A 19,618-nucleotide genomic window follows, 5' to 3' on the forward strand; every position below is an offset into this window, starting at 1 on the left:
CATTTTTTTTGTGTCGCCTACTTCTCGAGTTATTAGCGGCGAAATATCATCTGTCTGCCTTAATCCTTTCACAGAGTTAATGACGCCACTGTCTTCCGAGTATTAACCACTACTCTGCTACACCTCAGTTTTGCACGTCTGTCTTTTGTGGTTCGCCATTATTTACACTCTAGTGAGCCATTCTTTTCAATGGGGCCTTTCCTCTGATGAGTTGACAAGCAAAAACTTCAATGATGTCACTAAATTATTAAATGAGGGCGGGACAACATGAGCTTTTTATTTCATTTCAAGTGATACAAAAACGGCTCAATGAGGATGGCTGTTTCTTGTTGACAGTTATCTTTTCCTTCCTTCTACCAAATGTGATTCCAGACTTGAGTGAACGACCCCTTTGCTTTCAAGCAAATATTTAAAGGTTCACTATGATATATCATTCCCCTCTCATAGCCTCAACCCCAATAGGAAAATGCTGCACATTTTCCAATCCATTTTCAGTCACTTGCAAATGTTAAGATTATGGATTACTTTATTTTATTCAGCATTTCTATTTTTTACACTGAGGAAATGATGAGGCTGTGAGAATTGGTTGTCCAGCTATCATAATACTACCTAAGTACTTAGCAAAGGCATAACCATGACTGATCCTTGTATTATATACAAATGTGATGGATATCTATCCTGTTGATACAAAAATCTCGGGATAGGTTGTTTTTGTAGTGTTAAGTGTTGTAAAGAAATTTGCTACAATAAATCAACAAAATTACATCAAAAATGTCCTCACCTTGGCAATTTATTTTCATTTATGATATTCATAAAAAAGCATCACCTAATGCAGAGTTTTTTTAAATATGAACTAGGCATTTATGTACAACTATCAATAGACTTTTGGATTCACAAATAGGTACTATTTGTTCTATGATAGGACTTGTATCATTCATGGAAACAAAATTTTCTATCAAAATCGAGGTAATATCGATGTCTTAAGACTCCAAAACAAACGACTGCATATGTCTGAAGCTCTCCAACATAAAATATAAATTTAATCCCAAAAAAACATAATCACTGATTCAACCTTAATGAAGTTCAATTTTTTTCTCAGGGAAGAAATCACCCATGATTGTTGAAAAGCAGTACTTTTCAGAAAGTAAAATAAAAATAAAATTTTCAACAAGATAATGTAATGACATTTAAGATGGTAGGACCATACATGCTTTCACTGTCTCACACACACTCACTCACTCACAAATATAAATAAAAATGTCCACACCTTTTATGACCACCCCTTCGACCCCCTCTTGCCTTTCACAATTAATGCCATAAACCACACACAACACGCACTTTGCACAGACATTCTTCCATGAATTGCCTAGATTTTTATAACCTCATAATTGTAATCGTTAATTAGCAATACAACCAAAACGTGAAGCAAAAATAACTGTGACATGCACCATAGTTCTGGAAAGTGAGCTACATAATACGAACCTTGCTTTTTTACAGCACAAATACACTAGCGTACTTGCAATTGCTTTTTTAATCTCCTAGAGAAGAGGAACTCCTTCCTGTTCTCACGAACATTCTTCCCACTTCCAGTGTTTTAACTACACTTTGCAGGAGACACCACAACAGAAAAATATGGCCAGAGTATACTTTTAAAAAATGTTATCACTGACCTACATAATATTTTAATTCCCTAACACAATAAGAAGTACAAAACTTTTGTTCCCCCAATATAGGAGCATGCTTTCGTAACACACCTCATCCTATGACTTTGAAGATCCCCAACTGGCAAATAGCATTAAGTGTCTTTTCCATTCACACTTGCGTCTGATGACAGTCAGAGGGTGCACACGCTTCCCTCGTAGAAAAAAGGTCACTTTCCATTTCCATCAGGCAGTTTCTCATGCACGGCCTAGTTTACTTTTTTGCAACAATAAGATATCTAAAAAAAAAGCTTTATCTTATTCTCGCATTCTCATTGTATATCCTGAGACCACGTCCACATTTTTTTTCCCAGGCCTTCTGTAAAGTTCATGTTAATTGTGGGAAGGGAAGTTACTCAAATTTCTCCGCATGGATGCAAAGGGGGCTTGAACACCACCAAATGACAATTAAGCACACAGTAACATGAAAAAATGCCCATCTGCGTGCCTTCAATTACTCCTTTCCCATTTTCCCATCCATGCTTCTCAAAACATTCACAGAAATAGTGCAGCATCGTCCACTCCAGGTCAGAATCATTAAAATCATTCTCCCCTATTTTGGCTGATCAACAAAAAACTCTGGAACTAACTCACAATTCTTGCCACTGAGTGATGCGTATTGTACATAATATGAGTTATTGTAGAGTGGCCAATATAATATTTTTCGTATTTTGACAAACATATAACTTAAGTTAAAAAATAAAATTTTAATTACAAAAAACATCACCATCTGAATCATTATGTCGGTATATAACAATAACATATACAAAAAATTATTTTCAAGACCTCCACGGAACAGTAGCTCGGCTGCCATGTGAAAAAACTTGATCACAATGATGACAAAATACATTCATTACAATGTAACATGAAAGCATTTCTCATGCAACTACTATCCCACCACTTTCTCACAAAAAAAGGATTGGCTTCCTATTCATTCTAACTACCGAGATGTTACTACTAACTGCTTAACATTCAGAATAATTCTCAGACACAGGCTGAGAGCAAAATATTAGAGAGAGGACTAAAACGCACAGAATTTCAGCCATCGGATGATTGTATTACACTGACATCAAACATGGAAGCCTTCAACTAAATAAGTTTTGGTTGTAACATTATACCATCCAATAATTATTTCCTTATGAATCTATCTTTTTTCTCTTTCATTAAATTATGTGCTTAAATTAGAAGAGGATGACACGAAGTGACCATTTGGCAGTGACACCAACAGCGATGCATTGGACTGATGACTTACTTCCACCCTCAGTAGTTAAGTCTTCTTCCTATCTCTTAAAATGCTATTTCAGTTGATTCTGAGAAATCCCAAGCTAAGGCACTGTCACTAAAAACGGAGATAATGTTAGTGCAGCTGCATTGCGCTTTCCCATTGTGCCACTCCTTTCCGCCACCTTCCTTGGTGCACACCTGCCATGCAACGATTTGCGCAGGCAAAAAGGTCAACAAAATGGGGTGTCGTACAGGGGGCTAACATTGGAGAGACTTGTATGTACACGTCATTTTTTTCTATTCCAAGAGAGACGAAGAAAAAATATGGGAACCAAAGGAAGAAAACTTTGAAGAGAGTAGTGTGGACCAATCAATCACAGGTTTCCTCAAGCAATCACATTGAAATGGATCACTCACACTCAAGATTGCACAACAATTACAAGTACATCGTACGAACTAAGTTCCACGCATTCAATACTGACAGTATACATTAGATGGGCAACACCAGAGCCTCGTGCCCCCTGGTAGCACCCAAAACAACAAAACACTTCCGAGTACGCTCCTGGCAGGAGGATGTGATCGATCCTCTGATACAGGGGCACTGACGACAGTGGTGGGGTGAGACAAGGAGCATTGCTTTCACTATGGAGAGGGATTTGCAAGGGCAGGAGAGGGAAGAAACACACAAGTGTGTGCGCCCGTGTGCTTGCTTCCATCGCAACACTCTGTCCCCTCCGAGCTTTCATTTTCCACAGGCTATGGGTACTCCAACACAACAGCTCTCATCTCCCCTCGCTAGGAACCTGTGCACAAAGAACATGAATCAATCCCGAGGAGGACAACAAAAGCATCAGCAAACAATAAGGTCACAATTGCGTGATGATTGGAGTGATGGAGACTTGGTAATTTTCCACTCAATGCTGACTCACTCCACTGTTTGTTTGACACTGACTGTGCCATTACCAAGGGTACAACAGAAGCCAGTTGGCTGAATAAGAGTTACGTGGAATGTTAAAAAGTCACAATTACTCCCAACACCATGGCACAATTCCACAATGTTGAGCGAGCAACTGTTGAGCCATTTCACAATGGAGTACTTGCGAGGGAGGTCAGAGTTAGGAAATGAATTATCAATCAGTGAAACTTTAAATCTTGAAATGGTAAATCCTGCCTGCAAACTTTATTTTTGTTGCATATTGCAGATACCTAATATATGCGATTACAGCTACAATTTTTCAAATCAATGTTGATGGAGCAACAATGTGCACTGATGTCTCAGGCCCTGTTTACATGGGTTATGCTTACGTTCATTATCAATAGCATTGAAACATCAATAGGAAAAGTGTTATGACAAAAAGTTTTTATTGCACTCTTGTATGATGGCCTGAAGTAGTTTTTCACCGTGCCCCTTCTTACTAGCCTTAATTTGGTACCAAAAGCTGTAAGGGCTTTCCATAATGTAGTTTACTCAATTGTAAACTTAAAGTTTACAGTTCAATACTATTAGCAACACAAAAAGCGAGTGTAAAAAATCTGGGAGTTGCTACTAGTGAGTGCAGGCAAGGTCTACTAATGTCACCTGATGAGGAATACGGTAAATGTTTGTTTCAGTATAACATCTGAAATAGGATCATTTTTCAGCATGAGAACAAAATATTCAGGGATAAAAACTTAATACGGAGTTTTAACTCAAATATTTTTTGCCGATATTCCCAAAAATCATGCAAATACTACATTACAAAACCCACAGTCAACAGTTAAGTTTTGTGTTGTGTGTTAATTATTTCCAACATGACACACAGAAAGGGAGAACTGGAGCTCATTTAGGACTGATATTTCATTGCAGCATTCCTTGTGACTAAAATTTTCCATGCATTTGGTATTTAAAACTTAAACTTATTGTTAACAGAAACTTGCTGGGTTCACTAATTAATGAAATTGACCAATTCCACTAGCTAATGAATTCCACAGCATATGTACCACCCTAAAAGACATAGTTCATCAAAGCAACAGTTGTGCCGCTTATTTAATTACATTTCCATGCGATTCAAAATAATTAAGATTTCCATTAAGGGATCATGTAAATATGCATATTAATGCATTACATAAGTCTTGAAGCTCAATATTTTTTCAATATCAATATTTCTTTCAGTTAACCAATTCTCAATCCAAAGTTTTACAATTTAGAATTCTTGCACCATCACAGTTTGATAATTTTTATTGGAACTTCAAAGAAAGAAATTCGAAGTGGATGGTGAGAGGATGCTGGGAGGGAGGGAGCAGGGCGACTCACCATCTAGAGGAATTACGCACGTCCTCTTCCTCTTCTTTCTGGATGAGGCTCAAGTCGGTTTCTTGCCCTTGTTTGCCCTCGTGGTCCCACTCACTGCTGCGCCAGAGTCCTTCTTGCGGGCGTACCTGAATTTCCTCACGTAAGCCTCCACCAAAGAACGAATCTTCACTGGGTTTATTTCCCCAGATCGATTGTGACATATCTAGAGTGATGAAGGTGGAGAGAGGGATGAAAAAAATATACAAATTTAAAAAACTGCAGAAAATGTTTGAAAATTAGTTTAGTAATTGAAATGGAGAAAGTAGTAAAGAAAAGGGCCACACTCAACAAAACGTATATTTTTGCAGTCCGAAGTTGAATCTTGGGCATTATAGTCTATTATGGAACTGTATAGAGAATTTAAAACCTAAATGAAAGGCAATGAGGAATAAAAAGAAGTTAACTAGCAACAAATATCTAGCTCAGGTGTACCAACCTTAGGAACAGATCTGCGAAGGATGTCTTTGTACTCTTCCTTGGAGAGATGCTTTTTGTTGTAGTGTGGCTTCAGGGCCAGCTTCACCTCTTCTACCACTCTCTCCTGACGATTCAATTTGATGAGGAACTGAAAAAAGAAAGACATTGACACGCATTACGCTCCGAAACCTTACTGCAAGCCAATGTGACATCACGGCACTCCAGGAAGAGCTCGGCCTTCAATCACATTGCCAGGGACAACACAAACCGCTTTCATGGGCTGGAGCCCTTTGCACGGTCAGGAATCTGGTAAAAACCCTGAAATTCATTTTGGGCAGAGAGCTTAGCGTGGCAACACGCAACCCGATGAAGAACTGGAGAATGTTAAATCTTTATCAAGCATATTCATGGCCGTGATCTCAAATAATTCAACTGTTTACACTGCTTTAACTGTGGAAGGGGCAACTAAAACCTAGAGATGACTCTCGGACATTCTTAATATAAAGCTATCCATTCTGAGTAAAGGTTAATTCAGGAAAATCTTCAAGTAAAAGGTTAATTCAGGGTTCATTGCAGTTCACTTTCTCAGGGTTGTCACTTGTCTGCAGTCAAAGGCCTAAGCTAAGAGAGGGGAAAATGTGACAACTGCGCTAGGATTATTTAACATAAGCCAGTAGGAGTACATATTACACTCCACTGAATTTAATGAAACACACAAAAGATGGTACACAAGGCCTCATATTTACTATGGGAATTATACACCATAAACATGTATGTTTGGAGCAATTTGGCCATTCGTTCCTCAAGGAAACATTCTCTACACCACATAACCATATTACATAACCTTTACCGTGTCTAGATGAAATGAGAACTTACCACAAGCGCACACAAAATTACTCACACTTTACGAAAATTAATATTATTTTTAGTCTTAACACTTCTTCTATCTTTTTACATATGTCGAAATCCATTTCTGCTAAATGGCCAAAAACAATGCTCATCATGGCATTCTGACAGTCAACCTACTGAAGTAACTAATCTAATTTCCTTTACTGAATGACATTATAGTTAACTTAATTCATTAATTGAGGTTGGACCAAGTGAAAATGAGTTTTTAAATAAATACAGCTGCAAATGTAATCTTTGCCTCTAAGTAATCTATGTAATAAGTCGTCAAGAGAAAATTGACTTCCACCATAAAAGTCCACACTATGTATGTACAGCATTCAAGGTCATCCGTGATCATAGGAGAGAAATAGAATAGTGGCCGAGTTGCATACAGCATCAACAAGAATGAGAGAGAGTCAGTGTCAAGCACATTGGCTTCATTCATTCCATGCCAGCAGCAGTAGTAGGCCCCCTGTGTTTTGGGCCCCTCCTTAGCATTGCAGTTAGTCTCAGTCACGCTGTGGAGGGATTATCTAACTCTGGAATACAGTGCCATGGTAGTTCAGCAGTAGAAGATGATATCGATGAAGCCAAACAATAACTAAGTGAACAATGGCAAAAAAGAGGAATGTAGATTGAAAGATAAAGAACTTATCAAGAAAAAACATAAACCTAGAAGAGAAATTGAAAGTGATCAATTGCTACGGGGAGCATCAAAGCCATATGGCACGTAACTTTAAGCTCACAATGTCGAGAGTCCGCACTATCATTCTGAATAAAGACTAACAAGTGAAATCAGCCACACCAACTTCACCCAAGCGGTCAATATGAATGTTATGTTCATTGCTAAAAAATTGAGTCTTTTCACAACCTGGATCGACCAAAAGCAGTCAAATGATATTCCTATACCACAGGCAGTTATTTGGGCAAAAGCTGTGACTTAATATGAACTCCTAATATAGGATGCATTATTCCTAGATATTAGTACCCTCGCATAAAAGAAGAGAATTAAAAAAACGCGCATGAATATTTTTTTTAATGAGAGAAAAAAAAAATTGAATGCTTGTCTAATAACTTTAAAGATATTTTACATTGCAAATGTTTATATATGCAAGCTTTTTCAAGGCTATTGATGGAAATGTATTAGAGATGAATGGATCCAGGATTTTTTTCAGATCCGGATCAGGTACTTGATTTCAGGTGTTGGATCTTCGGATATTTTCGAATCCAAATGCATATTTAATTGCCTGCTATAAAACAAAGTAATTATTTCAGTTTCTTCTCGGCACATGCAAACAAAGGAATGCTATTCAGATTTTCAGACACATTTTAAAATTTTAACTGATTCAAAATACTTTTAAAAGCTTTCAAGTTATTTAACACTATTAAAATATTTCCTTGCGCACGTTTCCCCTGAATTTTGTCATTTCCTCATTGCCTGCTGACTCATTGTGTATCAGCCGCAAATCCTTCAGTTGTGGTGAGGTGGATTTTGCACTTCCTCACGATATTTACACACCACAGTGCACGCACATGCTGGAGAAGCATATTCCATTATTGAGGAAATAAAGAGAGAAACGTCATTATCCACATTCATTTTTTTTCCTAAAACACACGTTTTATCATTTCTCCAGATATTTAAGTGAAGCATTGGTTCATTTGCATGTATTTCCAAAAATGATTCCACAAAACATGTACCTTAACCTCATACAGTCTTCGTGCTTCTTTCTCCGTCGTATTGAAAATTATGCCAAGTATAGAGAAAATATAATATACAGAAAAGATTTTCTCTATGTCAGTATAAAAAATGAGTCCCGTTATTATTGTAAAATAAATAGTGCCATGGAAAGAACAAAGCAAATAACTAATTTCTATTTAAAGTCTGCCGAGAAGAAGAGAGAGAATTTTATAATCGCAACACCTCACACCCGGTAGGTATCAATTCCCTCCTCCTTCTAGTGCTAAAACTAAGAAAATCTTTTTTCCATATCAGCGTTACATAGCACCATTTTAAACATGGTAAAGAATGAAACCCGAAAGCCAAAGAAGGGCAACGTATTGAGGTATAATTTACAAGAGTTCTTGAAAGTAAACCAACATTGCAATATTTTTAATGTACACGAATTTAAAAAAATGATCAGCCCAAAACACAACACATCTCTGTCTTCATTTAAGTTTGTTGATCATGTTAATAGTAGGTTAACAAAACCAAAAAATAAGCCCATAATTTCAGATTGACGTCAGGTTTTGGCTCAAATTTTTCAAATATTAAGCAGATTGCTAATTTTTCAATCCCATGAATATAAAATAATTGATTTAAAAAAGTTGGTGTTTCGTTGAGTTTTCCAATTTATCTTTGCATGAACGCAGCATGCATTTTATCTTGGCATGAACGCAGCATGCATTTTATCTTTGCATGAACGCAGTCAAAGGGCATGCTAATCTGCCAAGTCTCACGGGAGCAAGAACAGACTAAGAATATGTCAAGAAATGGCAAAACACGTGTTGTAGCCAATAAAATGAATGTGGATAACAAAGTTTTCCTCTTCATTTCCCCGACAATGGAAAATACTTTTCCAGCCTCTCTCCAGTTAGAAACATAAGACTCTCCCATTGCTGGTAGAGATGAAACGTGCACTTCTCCACAGTCAGAGAACATTCCAATTTGGTGGGGTAAATGAAAGTGGTATTGGTGGTGCCTGGTTGAGGAATTGGGGGCAGGATAGAGAGAGAGAGAGGTGCAGCGGGTGGGAGGAGGAAGAGGGGCGGGGGGGTAAAGGGCCTTCAGCCTTGCCTGAGACCACGTTTGGGGGCCGTGTTTTTTTTACGACATACTCAAGGTCATCACCGGGAAATGCTAGGGAAGGGGACAAATGCTAGTGGAGTGGGGTTTGGGACGTGTAAGTTAGGTGCCAGGAAGATCAGCAAAAGGCGGTCGGAGAGACTAAACAAAGGTTTTGGAAAGAGATCTTTCGGAATGGATACGAGTGCTACAAGAAAGTTCTTGGTTAGAGTTGGAAGTGTCCCTTCAATACAAGTAGAAAAATGAATTGGTGGTAAATAGAGTCCAACATTTAAGATACTCCTCCTCACTTTCATCTTCGTCATCAACGCTGTCATGTCTAGTCCTGGCTGCAGCTTCTACTCCACTGTTTACGGCACTTGCTAGGCACCGACTGAAGCCCTTCGCACATTCTCTCATGAATTTAGTTCAAGCCTATACCTTACGAGTCAGCGCTTCCAGGACGAAAGACAGCCAGACACCGCCTCCCTCATGGATAGTAGTAAGGTACTTACGTGAAAACTTAATGCACAGAATCATCAAATACCCGTTCAAAATGGCAATAGAAGAGCCATTCCGCCCTCAATGTGGGTTCGTGTATAAAGTATTATATCATCTGTGATATCCTCACTATCTTTCCCCACCTCTCGTTGCTGACAACCACAGTATTTTCCCCGACCTTTCCTCCCTCCGAAATGTTACGTTCTCTCTAAAATGAACCTTCAAATTGAATAATATTTCCTCTAACATTGAGTCACTTAATTCTCTTCCTTCCTCATATTTTCAACTGTTGAATTGAAAAGTGTTGTCAAGAGGTCGCTTATTTACGTGCAAGAGCGTTGAAATTTGAGCAATTTTATGCACTTGCAGCATTTTCTTGGATACGAATGATTCAACTATGTAGGGTTTAAGTGGGAGTGTAAGAAATACCCCGCACAACCTTCCTCACATGTTAAACTAAAAAGTATTGTCGACGCGATGTTTACGCGTATGCATGTAAATAGAGAAATTGTGTCAGCCACAATATTTTAACTGAACCCCTACTTCTCCTCAATTCCTATGGTAAGTTTTTCGGTGAACCCTTTCCCTCCAAAGTTTCAATTTACGATTACACAATTTGATGCACCACAGTCAGAACAATTGATTTTTTTGCTGCTATCGCCGGAATAACTAGTTTTGTTGACTAGCTGCTGGCCATAGTTCGTATAAACGAATTCCATTTGCTACTGGGGACCAAGCCCAATGTTTGTAATTTCAAAACATTTCGTATTATCAAAACTTTGAATTATAGAATAGCACCATGTATTTACCATAGGCTTTTCGCCAGGACAATTTCACGTCGTATTATTGAAAATTTCATAATATCCTGCTTTGTATAAACGAGAGATTACTGTATATGGTTTACAGATAATCTGATATGCAACACCTCTACTACTAGGAACACATCCCTATCTTCACAATTTTAAAATGGGCTTGACATCCCATCTGCCGGACAGTGTGTTGCACTGGAAGTTCCCTCCACGCTACTCTTAAGCAGGGATACAGCCATCTCTGAAAAGTTTCTGCCACAGCCAGGACTTGAACTTGGGCCCACAGGGTGTGAAGCTTTCGTGATGCATTAGTGAAATTTTGCTCCCTCATTACAGGGTTAATTTGGATGACTTTCCTCAGGTACCTCATTTCTTCAATCTCTAATCTTTGGTTTGCCCTTAGGTGGTAAAATGAATTTCCTGAAAATAGCTGCTAAGGATTCTGTGAACATTCAGTATCACCATTCTGAAATTTCTCCAGCATGATAGCCTTGTGGCTTAGTGCCAGAAATGCTAGCAATTCAACCAAGACATTCAACCGTGGGTAATTTTGTTCAGGAATGCAAAATTGTTTCTCTTAAAGTAACACATCATTTGTGGTGTTGCTTGTGAGTAAATACGATTATTAGGCTTCAATTTCTTGCCTCCAAATGAGTAATTACATCCTGGAAACAAACTGGCCCCTATTGAAAAGGATTTCATACTAAATACCAAAAAACCTCACATATGAAATTTCCTCACTTGTGAAACTTTTATTGGTTCTCCGCTGAAGGTTTCATAAGGGAGGTCCTACTGTATTTCAAATTACCCTCACCATATAATTGATGAATTCCTATACATTTTTCAAGAGATAATTAATAGCTTGATATATATTATTAGATTTCAATAAGTGAGTCGGAGTCATCAGGCATTTCAATATGACGCGATTAGGGATGGACTTTTTTCGGATCCCGACCAGATTCTTGATTTTTGGAGCCGGATCTTTGGATATTTTCCGATCTAAATCATTTTCAAATTCCTGCTATAAAACGAAGTAATTATTCAAGTTTCTTCTGGGTATATACACTCAAAGTAATGCATTTTAGATTTACATATACATTTTCATACTTTTACTGATAAAAAATAATTTTTTTAAGCTTTCAAATTATTTAAAAAAAAATGATAAAATCTTTACACGCTCAGGTTCTAAACTGTTACCCTTGCGTTTAGAAATGAGAATAGGTTTCAATCTTCGGATAAACCATTGACTGAATTTTAATATTCCTCACATAAGTTTCCCCCGAATTTTGTCACTTTCTACGTGCATTGCAGTGCAACGGCACATGCGAAGGTAGGATCGGAATTCTTTGCACTCCCTTGTATGGGACGCTACATTCACTGAAGAATAAATTAAAAATTTAGGATCCAGATACGATGCCTTCAGCAAATTTGGATCTGAAGTATCCGATGAAGGGCAATATCTGCAGATATTTAGAGCCGAGATATGTGATCCGACCATCCCTAGACGTGACCTAATCATACAGAAAATATACATGCATATGATGAATTTCACTACATACATTGCTGCCAAAAAAATTCATTAGCGAAGCTCAGAAAGCTAACTTATCCTCCTCAACACCAAGAACACTCACCTTCTCCTTCACTTGCATCTCCACGGCTGAATTTGGAAGCTCGTCAAGGATGGTAAGATGGTGGTCTTCTTCAGTTCGGACATTTACTTTTCCACCTCATGGAACAGAAGAAAAACAACTCTTTATAACAAATTTAAAGGGATCATAGAAACATAATGCATATATACTGGTTCTTTTGTAAACTGAAGTTATTTTTTGAGAATCGAGACATTAATGCAAGGGATAAGTATACGAGACTGCTTGAGGACACCGGAAGAAGTTAAACATGCAAAATGGAACTGTTTGAATGACATGTATAGCAAGGAAGGAGTTCACAGCGTCAAGTAGTTACACAAGAGCAATCTTACCTGTCTTCACTCTGGACTTCCCAGACTTCGCGCTGCCCTTGTGGTTCTTCATGCCTCTCGCCTTGGCCCCACCGCTATTGTTCCTCCTCATGGGTGAGCTACCAAACAGGTTGTCAAACTTATCCTAATGGCGATAGAAACCACGGAGACTCATCAATAGAGGATTGCGGCAACACAATCAAAATTGGCTCAAATAAATAGAGGATGAGCAACACTGGAAGGGCGTTGATTTGCAATTTGACATTTTTTCATAAATTTTAGCATTTTCAGTGGAATTCAATGGTAAATAAGAATATCTTGAAATTATAGCTATCAAAGATTCCATAAATTAACAACACTTCCCTGTCCTGAAAATTCATGAATAATACCTACATATCAACATTTTAAAGAGTCCATAGATTGCTCAATATATTAACTGAAAGAGAAGACTTAATAGACCTGAGATTTAAGATAAGATTTAATAATAATAATTCTTTCAGAAGTGACCCATCCTCAAGGCTAGGGAAGAAAATTATCAAATATAACCCTTTTAGTCTGCCTGAGAAGAATTTGTCGGCATAATTATCACCAAAGGAATGAAATAATTTTTGAATGCTGTAGTATATGAGAGCAAGAATATGATTCTTGCAGGACCGAAAATAGGTAAGAATACCCAATCCACAACAATATTTTCATGACAATGAGTGAGGAATGATCGTCAATGAGGCTAATACAGTCATGGGTCGACTCTCAAATCCAAACACAACATTGAATTGCATTGATTTGATTAATCCGTTTGTAGCTGCAAGGCAACAGAGCCTACCCCTGAGGGAGCCGTCCCACTCCTCCCGCTCCCCTTCATGCCGCCCTTGCTCTGCTGCTGCTGCGCCTGCTGCTGCTGACTAAGCACAGATGCAGTCTGCCGTGCCGAGCCGGCCGATTCATACGAGGGAGGCTCAAAGAGGTCATCGCCCTCGCTCGAGGCTGGAGAGTACGGCGACTCCAGGTCCATGTCGACCACATCCACCCTGTCTTGGCCAGGAGGCTGCTCTTTGCCATTTGCAGTCGCAACCCTGCAAGGAGAGAGAGAGAGACACCACCACCACCATCAACCACCCTCTTTCCATTTTTCCCCAGAATTACTCTTGTCGGCAGGCAACACTTCTAGGAGAGCAAAGACTGCAGAGAGGAAAAATGATTTGCCTAGACCAGGGGGTGTGTGTACATGCTTGACTATGATCCAAATTATTCCAATCTGTTTCAATTCTAAACAGCTGATTTGACTTAAAATTTTAGGTTTTCCCGGCATATAGATTGATGAAAAATTTCTCGGGATTCCCACCGAGAAATTACCAGGCAATCAGAATTTCTTATTTATGAAAATTTTCACTCCATCAACAAAAAGCGACATCGACCTCAAGACCTTTAGAATAGCTGCTAGTCATTCTTTCCATAACACCATTGCATCGGATATCCAATGAAAAGCTCTTATATGATAAAACTCCTGTCAGTCTCTTTCTTATCATTTCTGATGAAACATTCACGAGCATAAGAACCGAAACAACAAGTTTTCTCAACCAATCCAACACATTAATATGCTCAGAATAACAGCACTCCCACAACAACACAATACGCTTATCGAACAAAAGCTTCATGGTTCATTCAAATGCAAACCCACTTTTAATCCCATTTATTTAATTATGAAGAACGGCAAGACAAGTAAAACAACACAGGTTGAATGCCAAACATCTAAATAACAATTAAACTCTTTGCGATCAAAAATACAACAAAATAATGATGTAGAGCGGTAGTAAAATCATGAGTCTGTCTCTCGTCAATTCTTTCGCTAAGCCGCTAGAGCGATTTCATTGCCCTCACTAGCAAAATTCGCTCTTGGTGAATGTTTACATTCACTATACACCCATGTCTCGTATAGCGCAATTTCCATTAGCGCCATTTCGATATAGCGCAAATTCGCGGGGAAACATTGCAACGCAGTGTAGCCTAATCCAAAATCTTAAACGCTCTCATAATAAAACGTGAACTTGCGCTAAGTACACATGAAATTTCTATCATTTTACGCATATTAATATTATTGCTAGCCTCAATTCTTCTTTTTTGTTTATATATTAATCGAAATCCATTGCTGTGCAATGGCCAAAAGTATTACTCGTCATTGGGTCCAGATAGCCGGCCTACCGAAGATTTATCTCGTCTCCTTAACAGAATGATAATAAATAATTTAGATCGTTAATTATGCGAGGGGCTAGTGGAAATGATTTTTTTCAGCAATACGGTTTGAGACGTATTTTCTCCGTCACAGGTTATCGGGCGGTTGACTTCCAGGTAGGGGGTCTACGCTAAAGCCTTCAAGGTCATCGGTATTCACGGGGGAGAAATGGAGCGGTGGCCGAGTTGCGCATGAAAAGCATCAACACATAAAAGGGTCCGCTATAGTGTCTCAAACACAATGGCTTCGTTCCTTCCCCGCAGTCGTAGGCCTTTTGCGTCTCAGGAATACAGTTCAGCAGTGGAAGGTGATTTAGATAGAGCCATACAGAGTAAAAACCAAGAGAATATGGCAAAAAATAGGAATGCGTGTAGAAAAATCAAGAATTTATCAAGAAAAACCATAAACCTAGAAGAGGACTTGAGAGAGGTCAATTGCTTTGAAAATGGAGAGCGTCAAAGCGATATTGCGTATTAAGTTTAAACTCACGATGCCTTATTTTGAATAAAGACGAAGCTGAAACATCAGTGACCTCAGCCGCACCAACTTCAACCAAGCGGTCTACACATATGGAAAGTTCATGGTGAATCAGTACAAAAGGACGAGAGTGGTAATCGCTCCGAGACATTTAGTGAAAGCTCCGGTTGGTTCCAGAATTTAAACGGCAAGCAGGTATTTTCAGTGCGGCGATATCAGGTGAATCTGCAAGTGTTGATAGCGCAGCCACCACAACATTTTCTGATGAACTCCAAGCTGTTATTGAAAAAGGCTCCTTTCCCCCTCAACTAGATCTAGTGTTGACGAGACGATATTCTTTTGGAAAAGAATGCAATCTCGTTCATTCAGGGAAGGAAAACCTGGGTCAGGTTTCAAGGCATTTAAAGACTGTTTCACGTAGCTGCTAATGACTCGGAGGACTTCAAATTAAAATGATTTATCATTCATAAACTCCGCTAGCTATGAAATGGCATTCAAAGTAGCATTTTCCTGTCATTTCGATGAGCGACAAAAGGGCCTGGGTGACGCAATGGTTTTTTTTTTTAGACTAGTTTGAAAAATAGTCAACTGCCGGCAACGCATAACGATCCCCTGAGATAGCAGATGTTAGCCCACCCGCACGACAGGAGGGAATTTCAAAAGCAAGCAAGAATTTTTTTTAACGTGAATAAAAGTCTTCGAATGCGTGCATACTATCTTTAAAGATGTTTTAAACTATAAAAATTTATTTAAATAATGTTTTATAAGGCTTTTTATGGGAATTAGATGTTTTAGAGGAAATTCAATACCCAAGACCTATGCTACCAGGAACGCATCCCTATCTTCCCAATGTTAAAACGCTCTCGTATAACGCAAATTCGTATAGTGCAAAGACCCCAAGGAACGCATCCCTTGCGCTATACGAGACATGGGTGTATGCTCGCCAGACAGAACGAGAACAACTTTTTCGTTTCCAGGGACACGAAGCAAAACATTCCTGGCGAAATAGCTAGCGAATGAAAATCAGAATATGAATGCATACAGTGTTCGCCAATCTTTTCGAGAAATCATGCTGACAGTCGTGCTGACAAAAAGAACCAGAATCAGGCCCCTAATTGTATGTCAAATCTATTTTTAAAGTAAAGGTAAGGCAAGGGTCGACTGAAATGCTAGCATTTACAATCTGGTGCACTAAGACGGTTGTCACAAGTTTCCCGAGTTCTAAATCCATTTTTTCCTGACCTCTTTTTGAATTTGAATTTGCCCTGATTTTTTAACACTCTCCTTTCAATCATCATTTAATATTTTTGATGAGTAAGACTCAATAAACACAAAATTCCAATAAAAATATATTGAAAGTCTCTTTGAAATACAATTCTTTACAATGAACATGTACAAAAAAATTAACTTGAACAGCCATTTTATACTCCCCAATTCCCCCAACCTGAAACAACCATAACTGTGATCCTATTGACGAACGTTTGCATCGTAGTCAGCATTCCCGGGGCTCACTGTACCCGAGGATGCTCATTGGAGCATACTCATTCCAATAAATATGGGATTTAGCAGAGGAGCAGCAGAGAGAATGAACATTTGAGGCGGTGGCTGCCGACATACCTGGGTGTGACGGCAACCCTTGGGGTGGGCACGACAACTCGGGGAGTTGCGACGGCCACTCTAGGCGCTGTGACGGCCACACGGGGGCCTCCTTTGCCTCTCACTCCCAGGGTCAGGTCCGTCTTTGAAACCTTGGGCTGCGTCACAGAGAATGCTCCTCCAGCACCCGAAGATGCCACCATCACCTCAGGAAACTGCACATAAATCATGGCATTAAGCATACAAATGAACCAAAAGTTTACTCTCCACTCACTGAAATATTACTTTTAAAACAAAAGCTTCTTTTTAAAATAAATGTAGTCGATAATTAGTCTAGAACATCTATTAAGGGTTGGGTACGAACATTTACTCGAATATCTTCCCACCACAATAGTTGTAAACTAATTCAAATTTTGTCAAAAATATTTATTGGAATAGCCTTCACTAACATTTTAAATTTTCCTCAACACTAGGAGAAAAACTAATATAACCACTATCACATGATTTAATTTTAAAATCAAGTCATACAAGCTAATTTTTAGCTCTCATCCTCAGCTCATTTATCACACAAATTTTGTAAATAGCATTTGTAGATTGTAAAAATATTAACAATACAAATACTGACATCATCATCATTAGTCAACAATCCTTAAAGTCGAAATAAATCCATACACAGTGAACGACCATGTGAATGATCATGCTGAATGATCATGCAAATGAAATCATTCACCGTGTATGACAGAAGAATTCGCGGATGAACCTTCATTCGCCTGATAGTTCAGAGAAAATTAGTGCATGTTCTATTTTGCTTGCATGATCCTGTAAACGATCACGAGATCATTCTGCATGATCATTCACCTTGTATGGCAGCCTTCCGAGTGGTTTAATACAGCTCTCCATTACTCCTTTGTATCCAATAGACTTTTCATAGCGATTCTCTTTTAAAATACTGACAATTAGGTAGTTTATAATAAAAGCAATACACATCTTGTACTGAAAAATTATTAAGAAACTACTACATTGACATCTTTGTATCAGTAGCCTGTTAAACATGTTTCTAACAGGATAGCCACCATGCATCAAGGGAGAAAAATTTACATATATCGATTGAAACCCAATGCCATGAGTTCCAACTACAGTAGACTCCCGATTATCTGGCTGCGGTTTATCCGGGTTGCGGATTATCCGTGCATGATTTTCACTCTCGCTCAATTTTTTCCGCGATCTTTGTTTTTAAAAATCCTTGGCAAAATCACCAGAATTACTGCATCAATGCTAGGACATACGGGGCTTATCATTTCCGTTAGAATCCCCTTCGTAAAACGGAAGCGATCGCGCTCTAGTTGCATTCATGGGAGCACCGTGTTCCTGTTTTCCAAGCCTCGCAGTGCGCGACCGCGCTCCTTGATCACGGATACAAGTCCCGCAGCAGTTTCAACCCGGGCAACTTGTGCGAGACGCGAGTACGTGGCGTAGTGCCTGACAGTGTAGTTTGCGACGTGAAGCAGTGGTTTTGAAGCATTCGTGCAAACCTTTTTCCTGTATCCGTTATCACACAGCCACGGATGCATGGTTTTCGAAACCAGGCCATACACAAAGCATTAATAATACGAGTACATCCACGCTATCGTCGCTAAAAAAAATCGTGAACTGGCGAAGAAAGCTCTCAAGGAGTCCTGGAAGCAATCTAAAGCAACACAATAACTGCATAAATAATAATATATTGTTTGTTTTAAGTAAATTATGAACATTAAAAGACATTTAACTGAAAGTTTGGATTATCCGTGTTTTCCGATTATTCGTGCCATCTCTCTCTCTCTCCCCATCACTAGCCATTAGGATAATCGAGAGTGTACTGTAATTTCATTTCTGGTATAGTAAGATTACGAATGATGATTTGTCTATAATATGAAAATAAATGGGTTAAAATCGCTTCTCTACAATAGTTATTAGCAAGGATACAAACATTAACATGGTTTTTGCATTAATCTCAAGACTATGTTTTTATCCCTTCCAGACTTGAGAAGAAATGGGATTTTTCTTGGAATTGGAAAGGAAATCAGAACATGGCATAAACTAGATATGCATATAAAGGAATGTTAATAACAACATAACATAACAGCATCAACTATCTTTAACCTTTTTCTAGAGAATTAATTTTAACACTATAAAAATTAATAACTGGATTTATAAGAATGCCAGTACTTATGATTGATATTTTACCATGTTTTAATAAACATTGTGTTTTCCCAACATGCAGTCCCAAATAGTCTCCTTTAGTTTCTTTAATGGATGAATTCCACCATCCATAACACATAATTTATTCAACATTTAGGAATATTATATTTCAATGATAAAATAAAATATACAGTAAACTCTCGATTATACGAAGCAGGATTTTACGAAGTTTTCGATTTTACGAAGTGATATTGTGGTCCCGGCAATAAGCCTATGCTAAATACATGGCGCTATTCGATTATACAAAGTTTCGATTAGACGAAATGTTTTGAAATTATGAGCCTCGGCTCGGTCCCCAGGAGCGAAAGGCATTCGTTTATACAAACTACGGCGAAATATTTGACAACAAAACTTGTTACGCCGGCGTAGTTAGCTAAAAAAAATCAGCGCTTCCGACTGTGGTCCATCAAAAGTGTGAAATAGTAAATGATAGTGCAACTTTGGAGAGAAAGGGTTCGCCTAAAACC

At 38.5% G+C, this 19,618-nt stretch overlaps 1 protein-coding gene across 1 annotated transcript in view; it reads right to left on the minus strand.

Annotated features, from left to right (window-relative positions):
* Window positions 1-18: 18 nt before the first annotated feature.
* Window positions 19-19,618, minus strand: part of LOC124172100 — a 56,256-nt gene continuing 36,656 nt past the window's right edge. The window contains exons 12-18 of the mRNA XM_046551539.1: window positions 16,935-17,128; window positions 13,434-13,683; window positions 12,632-12,755; window positions 12,285-12,379; window positions 5,693-5,821; window positions 5,218-5,419; window positions 19-3,727 (exon numbers count right to left, since the gene is read on the minus strand). Of these exons, the coding sequence (XP_046407495.1) occupies window positions 5,267-5,419; window positions 5,693-5,821; window positions 12,285-12,379; window positions 12,632-12,755; window positions 13,434-13,683; window positions 16,935-17,128 (945 nt within the window). The 3' untranslated portion in view covers window positions 19-3,727; window positions 5,218-5,266. The remainder of the gene's footprint in view (window positions 3,728-5,217; window positions 5,420-5,692; window positions 5,822-12,284; window positions 12,380-12,631; window positions 12,756-13,433; window positions 13,684-16,934; window positions 17,129-19,618) is intronic.

Source organism: Ischnura elegans, chromosome 1 (assembly GCF_921293095.1).
Source record: "Ischnura elegans chromosome 1, ioIscEleg1.1, whole genome shotgun sequence".
Classification (NCBI taxonomy): Eukaryota; Metazoa; Arthropoda; class Insecta; order Odonata; family Coenagrionidae; genus Ischnura; species Ischnura elegans.